The 16283-nt window shown below is 35.1% G+C and overlaps 1 protein-coding gene across 1 annotated transcript; it reads left to right on the top strand.

Annotated features, from left to right (window-relative positions):
* The first annotated feature begins 469 nt into the window (after positions 1-469).
* LOC132119659 (ethanolamine kinase 1-like) lies at positions 470-15940 on the top strand. Its single transcript, XM_059529812.1, has 8 exons — positions 470-819; positions 8479-8738; positions 9940-10080; positions 11186-11328; positions 12404-12487; positions 12633-12793; positions 12985-13058; positions 14589-15940. Exons 1-8 carry the CDS (start codon positions 640-642, stop codon positions 14659-14661), a joined length of 1116 nt encoding a protein of 371 aa, XP_059385795.1. The 5' UTR covers positions 470-639; the 3' UTR covers positions 14662-15940.
* Positions 15941-16283: the final 343 nt, after the last annotated feature.

The raw sequence follows: 16283 nt of genomic DNA, 5'->3' as shown, positions 1-16283 counted from the left end.
CATTGTGATGTTAGACCTGTGGCTTGTAGGGGTCTGTGCCACCAGAGGGCACTTTAGCTCATGTTGCCTAATAAAAATGAATGAGCAGTAAAAGACTGGTGGCCTGAGATCAGTTTTGACAACGCACTCCTCTTTTACTAAACATTCATATTGCTTACATTACAATTTTTCTATTATAGCCTATTGTTTCTTTCTAATACTAAGGCACATAAAAGTATACTATAAAAAAGACCAAATTATGAGCAAATTTTTATTGATAAAGACGGAGAGCAATGTTACTAAATTTACTATGCCGAAGGATGAACTCGTAATATTCATGAGCCAAGTGTTTACAATGGACGATGACAATGACCTAATTAATATTGATAAGCCATCCCTTAGCCAAAGAAAAGGCCAGTCAGTCTGATCTCATTAATATTCATGAGATATGCCTCCGTCATCGGATGACTTCTTGTGGGCGGTGTCCGTAGAAGGAAGAAGTGCCGTTTTTTTCTAGTCGTGATGATAGAAACCGGCATATGAACCACTCCTCTTTCTCTGCACATATTAAACCAGACGGGACCTCCACTGCACATTCAAATAAAAACCTTCAGAACCCAGGAATACTTAATATAGGTATTGAATACTACAGAAATTGTCATGTCGGGCATTAATAGGAAGCTAAATAATATGATGGAGACGGAGATCCACGTGCCGGTTGGATCACCGACGATTAGAAAATTCCAGATATTCGTGGACGAACATAACGTGACGGAGGGGGCGATGAAGCTGATTAAACAGCTCAGACCGGGCTGGGACCCGAACCTGATTCGGACGAAGGTAAATTAACGTTACGTTAGGTGTGATTGTCTGTAGCTTGAGCACGTCACTCCCGGCGTCTTTAGGGCCTTTATATAAATTTATTTTGCGTTTTTTTCACTTGGGAATATCGCCCTTAACATGATGTGAATTACGTTGAAGCCTTTTTTTGTTATGTGTTTTCACGTCATATTGCTAGTTATGATCCCATGAGTGACGTTGGAAACTAGCCTGGCTAACTTAGCCAGCTGCAAGTCATTAACATTACATCCAGTGCAATGACATTTGATCATACGCATTCTATAATAAAACAAGTATGAAGAAATAATGTAACAATGTGCGTTACGCATGAGGAGATGGTGGTTGAAATGAGCAGGGTAAAAGAGGTTTTCATTTTAAATTTTTGACGCGATGCACGTCTGTTGTATACGTCACTGGCCAGTCAGCGATGTAGCTGAAAATCAGAGAACAAAACATTTAAAGGGATCATATACTGTTTTTTTTAAAGATCATTATTTTGTGTATTTGGTGTAACAGAATATGCTGACATACTTTAATGTAAAAAAAAAACACACATTATTTTTCAAATACTGTAGATTATTGTAGGTCCTCTATGCCCCGCCTCTCTCAAACAAGTCTTTTTCTACAAAGTCCCTCCTTCCGACAAGCGCAGTCTGCTCTAATTGGCCAACAAAAGCAGGAAAATCTGACCACGCCACCAGCACTCATTATTAAAAATATATATTTTAGCAGATTAAAAGATATGTTATATTGTAAAAAAAAATTGAATTTTGCCAATACTGATAGATATGTCGGACCACACTTTCCGATACCGATTAATTAACTGATAATTTTTTAAATGGATACTGAACAAAAACTAAAATAGTGCTTTATTTAAAAATAAATAAATAAAAAATAAACGGTACTGAACCATACTACTAGTAGTAATAATAATACAATTAATAATAATAATAGCAGTAATAATAAATGTTGAAATTACCACACTCTAATAGGGCCCTATGAAATCTGAAATTGAGTTTTTTTTCCAAACTCAACAAATTTTTCCGTATTCAGTTTTTATTTTTTTCGTTTTAATTTTTCTTCACTCTTTCAAAAAGAAAGTCTAATTAATTAAAACCACAAACTTATACATTTTCACATCAATTTAATAAAAGTTGAAAAGAAAATTATGTTTATGACCCTATTAAATGTTTTATTTTTTCTCACCGTATTTTTTTAATGGAAAACTATGTGAATGGCACTCTGTGGCAGGCCATGATTTTCTGTCAGCTGCATTTAAATCCGGGTCTGAAGTTTTCCTCGCTCTGTTCAGAGTGCAGTATCACGTGTCTTAACAGTTAGCACATACTGTCAGTGATTTCAACCACTAGAGGCCGCTCTCGCACTGTATAATGAAAACAGATCCTTCTCAGCCGCTCCATCAACGGACACAACCCGGAAAACTATCGGCAGGGATTTTTACCAACAACCAATTGATCCAGCAATCAACTATCGGTGCCGATTAATCGGCAAAACCGATACATCGGTCGACCTCTATAATAAAGTACTATAATAAATTATAGTAAAGTATATAGAATTGTTGTTATTATTATTATTATTATTATAGTACCTTCAAAACGTTTGGAAACATCACAATTATTAATGATTTAGAAAATAATAATCTTCTGCTCATCAAGGCTGAATTTATTTGAATAAAGGAAAAAAAAAAGAAATATTGTGAAATATTATTACAAATACAAAAAAAGTTTTAAATTTTAGTATATTATAAAATGTAATGTTATTCCTGTGATGCAAAGCAGAATTTTTCTTCATCATTACTCCAGTTTTCAGTGTCACATGATCTTTTAGAAATCATTACAATTTATTTGACTCTCAAGAAACATTTCTGATTATTATCATTGTTGAAAACAATTTTGCTGCTTCATATTTTTTGTGGAAATGATGTTGCACTTTATTTTCCCAGATGTTTTGATATATAAAGTTAAATGAACAGCATTTATTTGCGTTTATCAAAATGTGAATGAAATTTGTTAATGCATTTATTAAATAGAAATCATTTTAAATGTCTTCACAGACTTTTTTGTCACTTTCATGCATGATGAACAAAATTATTAATTTCTGTTATACAAACGTTTGAGTGGTATTGTTGTTTCCACAAAAAAAAAGCAGCACAACTGTTTTTAACATTTATAATAATGAGAAATGTTTCTTGATCAGCAAATCAGCATATTAGAATGATTTCTGAAGGATTATGTGACACTGAAACTTGTTTTTGTAAACAACAGCAGATTTATAAACATTTCTAATGACGAATGTTGCATTCCCAAATGCAAATTAAAGTGGCTCAAACCAAGTGCAGCACTAAAGCCCAATTTATACTTCTGCGTCGAACCTACGCCGTAGGCTATGTGTAGTACAGCATAGCCTGACGTGCACCTCTCAAAAAATCTAACAGCTCATCATTCTACACAGACAGCAAGCGCTGTGAGTTTTAAATAATGATTTGATATTTATAAATAAATAGTTCAAAGTCCATTTAGGTTATTCTACATACTTAAGATGTTTTTTTTTCTTTCTATGTGTTATCTTAAGGGTTTTCCCATTGTTTTATTTTTACTATAACATTATAATACCATTCATACTTTTATATTACATTTTTATAATTTAAAGAAGAAACCAATCCGATGTATAGTTGAGATTTGAGGCTTAATACTATAGAAAAGCACTAAATTTTTTTCAATTAGAGCATTTTCAGCTTGTTTATTTTCATAAAAAAAATGCATTGCAGTTGCATCAAACAATGGTATAAACATCATTCGATGTAAATTGGGATAATTGTAATTAATAATCGCAATTACAATTTCAAGGGAATAATCGACAATTATGATTTTTGTCATAGTCGTGCAGCCCTAAATATGTCTTTACTATCACTTTTTATCAATTTAACACATCCTTGCTGAATAAAAGTATTAGTTTCTTTCAAAAAACTGATCCCAAACTTTTGAACGGTAGTGTATTGTTAAAAAATATATATATATTTTAAATAATTGCTGTTCTTTTTAAGTGTTTTTTTTAATTTTATTATTATTCATCAAAGAATCCTGAAAAAAGCATCATGGGTTATTAAAAAAAAGTTAAGCAGTACAACTAGGTCTGGGCGTTATATCTTACGATATGATCATGCGCATCTAGTCAGTAAATCTGGTTCCATGATTAGCGCTAAATCGCCAAAACCTGCTTTCAAATGAAGCGGCACTTAATAGACAGAGCTGTAGATCACTGACAAGCTACGCAATATCGCGTTCATTATCGAAGGCGATTCATCTGCGATAATGAACACGATATTGCGTAGCTTGTCAGTTATAATAAGTTGTCAAACTTATAACCAGTACTGTACTTATGTTTAACAGAAAACTGGATAGCTGAAGGTACAAGAAAGAGCATCACAGCTTGAGCTAGCTTACACATGATACCAAGCGTCATGAATTGTCAATGAAATAGGGCTAACTAGCTTACATTTTTAATATCTGATTTACTACCTAGCTACTGTATAACCACATTTCAGTTAAACTTTAATACCATAGATCAAATATAATTACTCAAGCAAGTGGGGAAGTTGTGGCCTAGTGGTTAGAGAGTTTGACTCCTAACCCTAAGGTTGTTGGTTTGAGTCTTGGTCCGGCAATACCATGACTGAGGTGCCCTTGAGCAAGGCACCGAACCCCCAACTGCTCCCCGGGCGCCGCAGCATAAATGGCTGCCCACTGCTCCGTGTGTGTGTGTGTTCCCCCCTTAGGTGACTGGGTGATTGTTTTTTTTTTGTTCTGTTTTTTTAAATCTCATCACCTAAATGTTTGCTCAGTTAGTGTGTTTCTTTTTACAGTGGTATAATTATGTTGCACAATAGCTTACACACAGCACAATAAAGTTTTAAACATATATTTATGTAATAGTCGACATTCATTCAAGAAATGATGGGGATGCTTCCTCAATAGTCCTGCTGTAAGTGTGCTGTGTGCATGTGATTGAGGAATTCTCGCAATGCTCTACCACTGAGCCACAGGAACCTGATTAAAATCATTTCCTTATTATTCAGATATTCAATTTTATTTATCCTTGACACATGTATTTTTATATGTAGACTAAGAAATGCTGTCCAATGATTGTTTGCATTACTAAAAAAAAGTTTTTAAGGCAGTAGATTTTTACAAAGCAACTGTTTTGAAGTCTCATTTGTTAATGCATTAACTAACATGAACTAACAGAGAACAACTATTGATATTATTGTTATTATTAAGTTAAAAGTGAATCTAGTATTCTTTAGCATTGCTGGTTCCATGCCATGAACCCTACCTCCACACACTAAGCACAACCAAACAGTGGCTCCAACAGGGTGATATAAACTGAACCGTGGCATATCGTTACACCCCTTATGTGACTATATATATATATATATACCGTATGTGTATATATATATATATATACCGTATATGTATGTACAGTATATATATGTATATATAGTCTGCACAATATGGTTGTCAATGAGCTTGAAAGTTAATAATATCTAAATTTGATCATTTAAAAATGTAAGGGATTTTAAAAGGTTTAGGTTATGATGGTTTGTTAAGGTTATGTTCAACTGTGCTTTCATTGTAGTGTCAACACAGTTGTGTTTGCATGTCCCAGTTCAGCCGCATTTTGACATCTCAATAAATCTCTTAAGTACGGTGAAATGAGTTTGCTTAGTAAGGTGCATTGTCATCATGTAAATGTACTGATGTGGCATTTATATAAATACATATAATACAGAAAACTGATAAAAAAAAAATAACAAGGTCTTTTTGGTCATACTTGGTGTCAATACATTTTGTTGCAGGTTGTGTTGTTGAAGTTTCTGTGTATACACACGGATATTTTACACAATGGTCAATCTGGACTATGCTGGTGCAACAGTTACACAAGTTTCTTCTTTTGTTCTTGACTCAGGTCACTTCTGAATGAGAGGTTATCCCTAACCTGGCATTCTGCTTTGAAACTAGTTGATCTGATTAGATTGACTCAACCCAAAACCACGTTTGACTCAAAAGTGATCGCCCTTTTCCATTTGCGTAATCAGATCAAACTCAAGACTACATCAGAAAGTAGTTTAACCTAATGCAGCTGATCAGACTCGGTGAGTCACACTCACTGTCTGGCCTGATGTCTCCACCCATCACCACATGGGCTACACGATTAACACAACTATAAACTTTGCATTATTGCACTGATTGTCAGCCTTATCTGTCATTTCTCTTTGAGTGTTATCAGTTATGATGTGATGGGAAGTGAAGGTTGCTTTTGTACAGTGTTATTATTTTTTGTTTGTCTTTTGGCATATGCTATAGATTTAATATGCCAGAAATTATACAACTATATTAACCCTGTAAAGCAAGAAATAGGAAATTTAAGTCAGAAAATGAACACTTCATTAAACCTTTAGGCAAATATTTTTAAGAAGTCAAAAAAGAAAAATATATATTTTTTCAAAGAGTATCATATTTGATACATTAGGCTTTTATGGCTCATACAGTTTAATACATTGACAATATGGAACTCATACTCCCACTTTCACACTTTTCATAATCACACTCTGTTTTTTAGTTTGGGTCAAAATATAGCTCTAATGCAATGCATTACAGTGATGGTTGAGAGATGAACAAATAAAAATTCCTCAAAAGACTGGTGTATCATATTTGATATTCTAATTTTAACATGATTTTGGTGTTTAAAAAAAAAGAAATCAAAATTGCAATTGTATTCACACATTTTTTTCAAGAAATTGATGACATATGATGCAAACCTTATGATTCCTTTTTAAGTTTCTAATGCTGTCCTTTCAAAAGCCCTTATTGTGAATTTGACAAAACTTCACTGAAGTCAGCCAGCTAGATAATTTAACCTTGGTGACATTCAAATCTCCAGAATACACAAAAGTGATATTAAGTTTATCTAAATTTGCATGAGACAAAAACACATAGCCCAAAACTCTTACACTGACCCAAGATAAGCTTCATTTTCATATTTTATTCTTAAGATTTTGGGGTCACTCCCATACTATTGGACAATAACGAGTTGTGTTTGCTACAGGTTTGAAGCCAGGATGAATGAACCTAAACCCGTTCGACCTCCATGTGGGTGGCACAGCACTGTTTACAGCCAGCATAGCTTTCATCAATGAAAAACAAGCATTGTGCCCAAATGTATTGTTCACAGCTGCTTTGGTGCAATTGTTTGAATGAAGCCAAAATGCTCAAAATAAAGCTCCTCTGTTGGCGCATGGCATACTGATACCATTCATCAGATCTCAGCAAGATGGACACTGGCGTTCCAGAGGTTTAGGAGATCGGCATGGTCATACGACATAGCTGAAACAGTTAGACATTATGTTGTGGTTGACCTGAGCTCAACTGTAAACACTGACAAATCAGTTTTTACTATTCAAACTATCCTGCACTTACTCATATAATTATGAAATATTTGCTGTCAGCAATTTATCTTGAACCCATTTACTGTTGAGACACATTAAAAGATATAAGTGTATAAAACAACACTTAGTCAGAACGGCACCTGCTCAGAGATTAATTCATCCTCTGTATGTTGACCAGTCATGCTGTTTGTACATTAGTCATTTCAGGAATCTCAGAAATGCATTGGTGGGTGGCAAGGCCAGTGCAGTGAATTGTGGGATACATTGCTACAAACACAAAGCATTTGAAATCTTGCCAGTTTATCATATGCTCCATTGTGATTGACATTTGAATTATTTGAAATAGGCAATTTTTTTCTTTAAAGAAATAGTTCACCCAAAAATGAAAGTTTGCTAAACATTTACTCACCCGCTGGCCGTCCAAGATGTATAGAAGATTGTTTGTTCATGGGATCAGATTTGGAGAAATGTAGCGCTGCATCTCTTGCTCACCAATGGATCCTCTGCTGTGAATGGGTACCGTCAGAATGAGAATCCAAACAGCTGATGCAAACATCACAGTAATCCACACGACTCTGTGTCACATTTATTTGCTAACAGGGTTTTTAAGAAATTAACTCATTAAGGCATTTTAATTTTAAACTCAAGCTTCTGGTTAAAATATGAGTCCATATTCCATAATAATGCTATTGTCCTCTCACATCAAAATCTACCAACTTATTGGTTAAGAACTGTTTTCACGTGTAAGCAGCACTTGATCTGTTCACATTTCTCTCCTGATTCAGAAAACTTTTCCACTGTATAAAGCAATATTATGGATTTTGAACTGATGGACTGGAGTGGTTTCCATTACTTGTGGAATATTGTGATGTTTTTATGAGCTATTTGAACTCTTATTCTGACGGCACTCATTCACTGTAGAGGATCCATTGGTGAGCAAGTGATGTAATGACAAATTTCTCCAAGTCTGTTCCATTCCAAAGAACAAACAAACTCCTCTTGGATGGCCAGAGAATTTGTAAATTTTATTTTTGGGCAAATCAACGTGCAGTTCTTGATGCATGAAATACATCACATTACAGACGTAATACTGGTTTTGAATGTCGTTTCAAGTTGACTTTAAAGTTTATGCATCCTGCAACAAAAAGTAGCCATGATTGCAATATGTATTTTATGTGTTATTGTCCCTTCAGCTTTTCACAGATGGCACAACTAACAAACTGGTGGGGTGTTATGTGGAGGACTGCCTTGATGATACGGTGCTGGTGAGGGTGTACGGCAACAAGACGGAGCTGATCGTGGACAGAGACAGCGAACTGAAGAGCTTCCAGGTTCTGCACGCCAATGGTTGTGCACCACGACTTTACTGCACTTTTCAGAATGGCATCTGCTATGAGTTCATGCAAGGACGCGCTCTGGATACTCAAGACGTCAGGGACCCCGTGTTACTCAGGTTGGTCTGTTCAGCACAAGGCACAAAATAGAAGGATCCAAATAGGTGTTCATTCTAAAAATAACACATCTGTTTGGTCTTTTGACTTCGGCATTTGGGTTAGAACACAGAGTACTTCAATCTGATTTGAGCTTAAAATACTGTGTCTATTTTGCCTTTTTGTGACTATAAAAAGGAACTGACCTTAGCTCTTTTCCAAAACCTTATGCTACTTGCAGTTTTGTAATTATACTTGTTACTTAATTATACCTGGTTTGTCCAAAAATCCCGAAATGTATTGCATTAAAATTAAATTAAAAAAAATATAAATTTTTTATAAATCAAAACTGAAAATGGTCAGGTAACACCTAGCATATTTTTTAAATGTGATTTTTAAAAAGTGATTTCTTATGCTAACCAATTATTTGAAAATACAGTAGAAACAGTCATATGAAATATTAGTACAGTTTAAAATAACTTTTAAATTTGAATGTATTTTAAAATGAATTTTCAGCATCATTACTCCAGTCTTCAGTTTCACATGATCCTTCAGAAATCATTCTAATATGCTGATTTGATGCTCAACATTTCACTATCAATATTCATTATCAATGTTTTATAAATAGTGTGTGCATATATATATATATATATATATATATATATATATATAGAGAGAGAGAGAGAGAGAGAGAGAAATCTTTTGTAACAATAAATTGTCTTCACTTATGGTCAGTTTAATGTATTCTTGCTGAGTAAAAGTATAATGAATGTACCATTAAAATGTAAACAATAGGTAATACTCTTACCTAGAATCACTCTGGGTAAGCAATAGATTTATACCAATTAATACATTTTAATTAGTTGGAGTATCCCTATTTGAAAAAATTCAATAGAAACATAATTTGTTGAAAAAGAAATAACAAGAACAAAGCTGACGTAGTAGACACCCTTTGAAAAAAATGTTTTTAAATATTGAAGGATGGTTTGTGCAAACATTCGTTATATATTCTGAGCTAACTGCAGACTTGGAGTGAAGTTAATTTACGCTTCATGAGGGTCATGTAATCTTCCAGGCACACAGTGAACCGTATCAAAATCTGCGCCGGTGACCCTGGGATAATGTCTGTTTTTCCACACAAAACAGCTTTTTCCAGGCATTGTGTTTAAGCTGAGATTGAACATTGCCATTTTGACCAACGTCTTCCTTTGTTATTATTGGCAGACTGATCGCACAAGAAATGGCCCGCATTCACGCCATCCACGCACACAACGGCTGCATCCCCAAACCCAACCTGTGGATCAAAATGCGCAAGTACTTCTCGCTGGTGGCCACTGAGTTCACAGACCAAGCCTCCAACGTCAGGTAACCCTCAGAGAGTGAATCTCTTAAGTTATCTCATGAAATGTTCTAACGCACATAGTTCACACTAGCTCAGAATCAGATTGGATGAGACCCATTAAAGCCATGATTTTGCTTAGACAGGTGTTTCACGGTGCACAGATTGCTTCCGTCCATCTAATCTCATGCACAGAGCTGTTATGTCACATAATCATCTCCACTGTCTACATTAACAAAGATGCTCACTCTTAAAAGTTGGCAGCTGTTTGCATCCTGACGTTTATCGGGAGCTAGAGATAATACAAATGCGAAGTCATTTACGTCATCAGCAGTCATTAGAGCATTAGTTTCATAAGCATAGTTTCTCTGATGGAGGTTATGTTACTGCACAAAGTCTAATAGGACGATTTCATGCAGTAGTTTGCCGTTACTTTATACAAGTCATAAACTTCTGCAGCAAAGCAGATCAGCACTGCTAGGTTTTGAGTGAGCCACTGCAGCACAAAAGAAGATTCTAGAAATAGCTCCTTAAGCCCATTACGAGGGGAGAGTGGTCACTCAGACAGGCTTTCTCTCTCATTGGCTGAACTGGACGACTTTCTGAAGTTAAACCTGATGAAGAACAGTATTTAGTTGATAACACTTCACAATAAGGTTAAAGTACATGATCTGACAATAAAAATTACTTCTAAGGCTTTTATTAATCTTAATGTTAATTTTAGGATATAATAAAACATTATTAGTGGGTAGTATGTTTCTTAATGTTATTTAACTGTCTTTCGCTAACATGAACTTATTAACTAAGATAAGCAAAGATGAATAAATGCTGTATAATCATATTAATGATGTTTGCGAAGGCAATTTCTATTACTCGTACTTGAGATTAATGATTTGAACAAACCCCTAACCCTGAGCATTGAAATTGTATGTGTAACTCATCCTGCACTGTTTGATCTATGGTCATAAATTATACATTAAACCCTGTGCCATGTTTAGGAAGGGTGTGCAAAATTATGGGAACATTAATTTCCTATAAATAACATTTTGTGCCATTATTCTTTTGTCAACCACTCTTGACTCACTGTTTGTCATGTGAATCACTGATCTGTTTCTGTGTTCTCTGAACTAGAATCCAGCAGGAAGTGCCCAGTCAGGAAGTGCTAGAACAGGAAATGATGTGGATGAAGGAACACCTGTCGCAGCTGGGCTCTCCTGTAGTGCTCTGTCACAACGACTTGCTCTGCAAGAACATCATTCACAACGCAAAGGAAGGTGGGTATTCTTAAACACTGTATGAAATCAAACTTATGCTATTTACATTATGTCCCTGGTCTTATTGTACTGTACACAAAAGTGTGTATTAGAAGCGAGTCATTTTTGGTATCAAAATCTTTCTGTCTCTGAAATTGATTTTCTGGTGTTCTGGTGTAATCAGTCATGTGGGAGGGGGGAAAAGTATTAATTATTTCATAGCCCACTTTTCATATATAATTAGGGATGAGAAGATTTTTTTTTGTTTGTTTTTAAAATAAGTATTTTTATGCTCACCAAGGCTGCATTTATTTGATCATTAAAATTGTGAAATATTATTACAATAAAAAAAAAACGGATTTCTAATATGCTTTAAAATGTAATCTCTTCAGAAATAATGCAAAGCTGAATTTTCAGCATCATTACTCCAGTCTTCAGGGTCACATGATTCTTCAGAAATCATTCTAATATGCTGATTTGCTGCTCAAAAAAAAATCTTATTATTAATGAAAACAATAATTTTGTGGAGATCCTGATACATTTGTTTCAGGATTCTTTCATGAATAGAAAGTTCAAAAGAACAGGATTTGTTTGACATGGAAATATTATGCAACATTATAAATATCTTTACTGTCGCTTTTGATCAATTTAATGTGTCCTTACTGAATAAAAGTGTTAATTTATCTAGAAAAATATATATACTGACCTCTATCTTACTGAATCTTTTGGACGATAGTGTCTATGTCATAGTACTGAAGTTAAATGCACCGTGAATGACTTTTTCTGTTGTTTTAAAATCTGCAGTGTGCAACAGAATAGCATATATATCGAGAGCTTCCAGATTTCTCAAACACTACCGCTGCTCCGTCCACGCTGCCTCCTGTGTTTTATTGTTTAGGCAAACATGAGATCCTGCATTTGGTTGAGCCAGAAGTTTACATGTTGGGAAACTCAAACAAAGAAATATTGACAACACCATAGAGCCGAAGTGCCTTTTCACCTAAGGCATTACATTTTAAGATTTAGTCTTAAAAATGCATTCAAGTCTAATATTTTGTCTTATTTAATGCAAATCAACCCCGCTTGCTGTTTTCAGGTTATGTTCGGTGTATCGATTATGAATACTCCAGTTACAACTACCAAGCATTTGACATTGGAAATCATTTTAATGAATTTGCAGGTGAGCAGCATTAAAATATAATTTACAAAAATAATCCTTTGGGATTTGTTTTGCATTAACCTCATTGTGTGTGTGTGTGTGTGTGTGTGTGTGTGTGTGTGTGTGTGTGTGTGTGTGTGTGCGTGTGCGTGTGTGTGTTTATCAGGAATGAGTGAACCTGACTATAACCTTTATCCCAGTCGAGAGATGCAGTTGGACTGGTTGCACACTTACTTGCAGGCCTACAAACTCTTTTCCAAGAAAGGTGAAGAGGTGAGCCAACTTGAACTGGAGACGCTCTATGTACAGGTCAACAAGTTTGCTCTGGTGAGTTTGCAGAGGATCAAAGAGGAGGAAGTGTTTTGATAATGCTGCATTTAGGAAGTCGATTTATGTTTGTTTATTCAGTTTTTTGGTTTTAAAAGCTTTTTGCATGTTGATTGGTGTCAGTGATACGGCTGTTTATGGATTGAGCTAGAAGGCTTTGGCCTAAAGTTCTTATTCTTTCGCTTTGGCAGGCCTCACATTTCTTCTGGGGTTTCTGGGCCCTGATCCAAGCCAAGTACTCCACCATCGAGTTTGACTTCCTCGGGTAAGCAGCGTACCCAGCTCAGCAAACCTTTCATCTCTGTTATGGGGAGGAATTATTTACAGGCATAAGGATCTTTATCAACTCTGACTGTGTTAAGAGAAATTGATATTAATGGCAGATAAAGAATGTACAGTAAGTGATATGTAAGTGACAGGAAGTGGTGACTACTAATGCAGCCAATACCAAAGCAAGATGTATACTGGAAATAAATACTGATATTGCATTATTGGACAAATTAAACCAAATGTCCATTCATGCATTTTTATTCTTTCATGTAAGTCAAAAGATAATTAGGTAATTCTTGAGCAGAAACCTTCTAACCAAAGTTAATACCTAACTATTCGCCAGACAGAATCACACGAGACCTGAAATGAAGCTGAAATCTCTTGGGTTCATGCCTAAAACAGTCCCAATACCATGTCGATTGTCTTTGCACTTTAAAAATACATAAGATCGTAATCTCTGAATGAAAGTCTCAGTTGGAGGCAAAGGTCTTATATGAAGCTCTCCCACATACTGTAAAATGAATGAGTGTGGACTGTTATTTCTTTTGCCCATAGAAACCAGTCAATGGTGCTTGTTTCAAGAGGTGAAAAGTAGATTTGAGCACAATAAGTTGCGGCCTGCTATCCTCTGTGAATTTGGCAGTCAATCTACGTAAACCGCACTCAAAATCCTCAGTGTTGTGCATCTGTAGCACAATGAAACTTTACTCAAGTTACTTTTTAGTTGTTGGGGTTTTTTTTTAATGGGGTGTGTTATGTCATTCGTAGGCTGATGATATTTTTGAAGGAATTGTGGCTCACTTTTATTAAACTGGCTCAAGGAATATATTCTGTAAACTTCCTACCTTGCCAGTTTCTAAGCAACGGGTCCTGGTTCCTCTCAGGCTGCACCTTTTAACAACAAATCACTTCCTGCGCATATGAGATCAGGAGGGGTTTTACAAAAAAAATGTATTCAATCTTTTGGGTCTTTCAGAGTCCACAATTAACCATGATTTAAGTCAAAAATGGACAACATGCAATGGAAAACATGCCTTTTAAATATTTAATATTTTATGTATTTTGGAATTCGATATAATATATAATCCAACACAGGGGCCACCAAATTATTTAAAACATTTTTTTTAAATAGCATTTATTGTGCTATTTTGAAAATTATTTGCAGTTATTTTTGTATTTAATAATACATTTATTTGTCTTATACGTACAGTATTGTGCTAAAAACAAAATAGGTAAAAAATAATACAAACATGATCTATAAATACATTAAAATACATGACAATTTTATGGTTAACAAACATAATTGGTCAAAACTATATTTCAAAATTATTTGACAATTTGATAATTGGGTGACATGTTGTATGCTTTTATTTGGTTATAAAAATATCTACTTGTAAAGGTTAAGAAATTATAATTATTGGCTATAATATAATAAAATAAAAGATTCTGTCAATGATTTTTTTACTTATTCTATCCCATTTTTAATTTTGATTTTAATTTGTGATTCTGAATACCCTTTTCCTAGGTATGCTGTGCTGCGTTTCAATCAGTACTTCAAGACAAAACCTGATGTAATGGCCCTGGAGATCCCTAAATGAGACGTCAAGATCGAGAGGACAGTGCTGGTATCTGCTGACCTCATTGTTGACCGTTTGACCATGGAATCAGAGGCCTTTTCAGTCGGGGCAGGGTATGGGGATACAGCAGGGGTGAGCACTGGGACCGCTTATGATTGGATGACAACTTGTCTGCCAAGGCTTAGTTCCACAAATTCTTGATCCCTTTTTCAAACACCAAGTTTCTCTTTGGGACTGAACTTCTAGTTCCCATGAAATGAGTGTGTTTATATGTTTTAATTCCAATTTATTAATTAATTATTATTGGGCACTTGTTTTTCATCTAAGTAGTCCTTCCGCTGCTGGAGCCGACTTTGTTTTGGGGCTTCTTGTTATGGGTTTTGGTGGTGTGAGAGCCATAGCAGACATGCAGATTTGCTGTTAAGGAGGCCTGTAGTGATGTTTAGCAAAGCTGTATTGATACTAGGGGCGTTGACTAACACAAAACACCTCAGCCTGTAGATTCATAATTATTTTGTCAAGGATGTAGCCCACTATTTTCTCTATTGCAATGTCAAATGCTCGAAGACCAAAAATGAGCTAATGCTTTCAGATTTATCTCACTGTGCAGTAAAGATGAGAAGAAATTGGGGTAATGGGTAAAAATCTGGTTTGCTAGTACAAAAGTTTTCGGTTTAGAGCCAAGCGGGGTGGCTCAGGAACTAGATAGTTACCAGGGTCAAAATCCTGCACTTTAACGCACTTGAGCAAATTAGTTAAACCCTGCAATTAGTCCCCTGTAAGTCACTTTGGATGAACTGCGTCAGGTAAAAGGCAAGTAACCAAGTAACAATTGAAGTCTGTCTGATCTCACTCTATACATTCCCAAGAAGTCAGGGCCACGAGACCCCTCAGCCACATTTCCATCTATTTAGTTTTTATGGTTGTGAGGAGTTCGTTGAATTTTCCACTCATCACAGGCTTCCCCCTCCTCCTCTCGCTCTCTGTCCTAAATGCGTTTGCATCACCTGGCAGAGCTCAAACTGAGATTTGAAAGTCATTATCTGCTCAATGATCACTAAGCTCATTCCTAATATAAATCCCCCTCCTTAAACGTCAATCTAATGGTTTTCCAAAACTGGAAAACGGTGCAATGTTTATGTAATAGTGTTGTGTAGTTTGATTCAGGTCACCATCTGTGAGGACTCAATGCAATGTCCTGGATCGAAAAGGACATTATCATTTAAGTTCAGAATATTAATTTCGGATTTAAGGATGTAATTAATACCTGGACTGTATGGTTGTATGTGGTTTTAGCAGTGTTTTTCAAAACATTTTGAATTTCATCTAGTTTCAGTGCTGTTTATCTTAAATTCTACAAGACACATGATTACACATTTCATATTTGATTTCTTTTTTTGTATATTATGCTTTCGACCCAAAAATGTAAATTACTGTTTTTTATGATCTATATGAAGTATGAGTATAGAAAATAAATAAAACATAAAGGCATTAAAAGAAAATGGGGAGAAGAAAATTATCTCATGGTAATGTCAGATTGCCTGAAAAACATATTCTATGTTCTTTTAGTTCAAAATGTAATTTCTTTATTTTCCCATCCCTTTTGTGATGAAATATGACCTGAAGATGTTTTCATGTGATTC

This window comes from Carassius carassius, chromosome 38, assembly GCF_963082965.1.
Source record: "Carassius carassius chromosome 38, fCarCar2.1, whole genome shotgun sequence".
Classification (NCBI taxonomy): Eukaryota; Metazoa; Chordata; class Actinopteri; order Cypriniformes; family Cyprinidae; genus Carassius; species Carassius carassius.
This window is presented reverse-complemented; position numbering and strand designations above follow the sequence as displayed.

What these genes read in the sequence shown, in the direction of transcription:
- LOC132119659 (XM_059529812.1), top strand. Translation starts at nt 640, where the DNA reads ATGTCGGGCATTAATAGGAAGCTAAATAATATGATGGAGACGGAGATC. An exon ending in CGAACCTGATTCGGACGAAG is followed by an intron (nt 820 to 8,478) that starts GTAAATTAACGT and finishes TTGTCCCTTCAG; the next exon opens with CTTTTCACAGATGGCACAAC. An exon ending in CATTCACAACGCAAAGGAAG is followed by an intron (nt 11,329 to 12,403) that starts GTGGGTATTCTT and finishes TGCTGTTTTCAG; the next exon opens with GTTATGTTCGGTGTATCGAT.